This window comes from Malurus melanocephalus, unplaced genomic scaffold (assembly GCF_030028575.1).
Source record: "Malurus melanocephalus ecotype Western Australia unplaced genomic scaffold, MMel_1.1 scaffold_3272, whole genome shotgun sequence".
NCBI classification, from domain to species: Eukaryota; Metazoa; Chordata; class Aves; order Passeriformes; family Maluridae; genus Malurus; species Malurus melanocephalus.
In genome coordinates, this window is record NW_026626504.1 from 5,275 (window position 1) to 6,515 (window position 1,241).

General features: G+C 68.4%; 1 protein-coding gene across 1 annotated transcript; it reads right to left on the reverse strand.

The window, feature by feature from the left end:
- Positions 1 to 726: 726 nt before the first annotated feature.
- Positions 727 to 1,230, reverse strand: CUNH19orf53 (chromosome unknown C19orf53 homolog; the record flags this gene model as incomplete). The annotated part of the gene is made up of 2 exons (XM_057389035.1): positions 727 to 990; positions 1,081 to 1,230. Coding segments are annotated over 2 exons (282 nt in total), but the record flags the coding sequence as incomplete, so codon positions are not given.
- Positions 1,231 to 1,241: the final 11 nt, after the last annotated feature.

Consider the following 1,241-nt stretch of genomic DNA (forward strand, 5'->3'; position numbering starts at 1 on the left):
GCAGCGCACCAATCAGAGCGAGGCGGGGGCGGGGCCAGGTGGAGGAGGCGGGGCCTGGCGGTCCATTCATAAAATTGCCGCGCTGCCGGGAATTCGGGGGAGGGGCGAGATTTCCCACGAGACCCCCGGGAATCCCCTGAGCCCTAAAACACAGCGGGACCCCCGAGACACAGCGGGACTCCCGAGACACAGCGGGACCCCCCGGGACCCCCGAGACACAGCGGGACCCCCGAGACACACCGAGACCCCCGAGACACACCGGGACCCCCGAGACCCCCGAGACACACCAAGACCTCCCCGCAGTGCCTCCCCAGGGGCACTGGGGCCTCCTTAGAGCCCCCCAGGAACCCACAGAATCCCCAAGACCACCCCCAGAACCCCTTGAAGGCACCCGGATCGCCCAGAGAGTCCAAGATCCCCACGGAAACGCCTCCCCCACCCCGGGGAACCGGAGACACCCCCGAGGACATCGGGATGTCCCCAAGGGATGAAAGGACGCCCCTCGCGGACAGCCCCTGACCCCTTCGGAGCGCCCCCGAACATCAGACCCACCCCCCAGAAACACAGACATCCTCCCCAAAACCCTCCCGGGACACCCCAGGGCCCACCCCGATCTCGGGGCTACACCCATGTCCAACCCTCTCCCGAAATCTCCAGGAGTGTCCCAAGCCCCCTCCCCAAAAACCTCCCCCGCAGTGTCGCCCCCCCTAAATCAGACACCAGCGCTGGGGATGCGGGAGGACCCCCGCCCACAAATCCCTTTTATTAAACAACGATGTGGGGCTGGGAACAGCCCGGACTCCCCCAGACCCTCGGGGAGGTCTCGAGGGGGGTTCRGGGGGTGTTCCCCAGGGGGGCTCAGCCCCGGCCCTTCTTGGCTTTGCCCTTGGCGGGGGGGGCTGTGACCAGGGCCAGCTTTTTGGGAAGAGCACCCTGCGCTCGCTGCACCGTCTCCCGCTCGATCCGCATCCGGATCCCGACCTCCAGGCGCTGGGGGGAGCGAGGCGGGGTCAGACAGGCACAACCGGGGCTCCCCCAGACCCGCCGGGAACCCCGCAAACCCCGCCGCGCCCCCCTCACCTTCTTCAGCTTCTGCTGTTGGATCACACGGAGCTTCTTCGGGGCGATGCTGCGACCTGTGGAGGGGGCGCCGGGMTGAGACCCCCGGGACACCCCAATGRCAGCCCCGAGCTCCCCGAAACCGTGCGCTCTCCCGAGACACCCCAGGGAAGGCAGCGGAG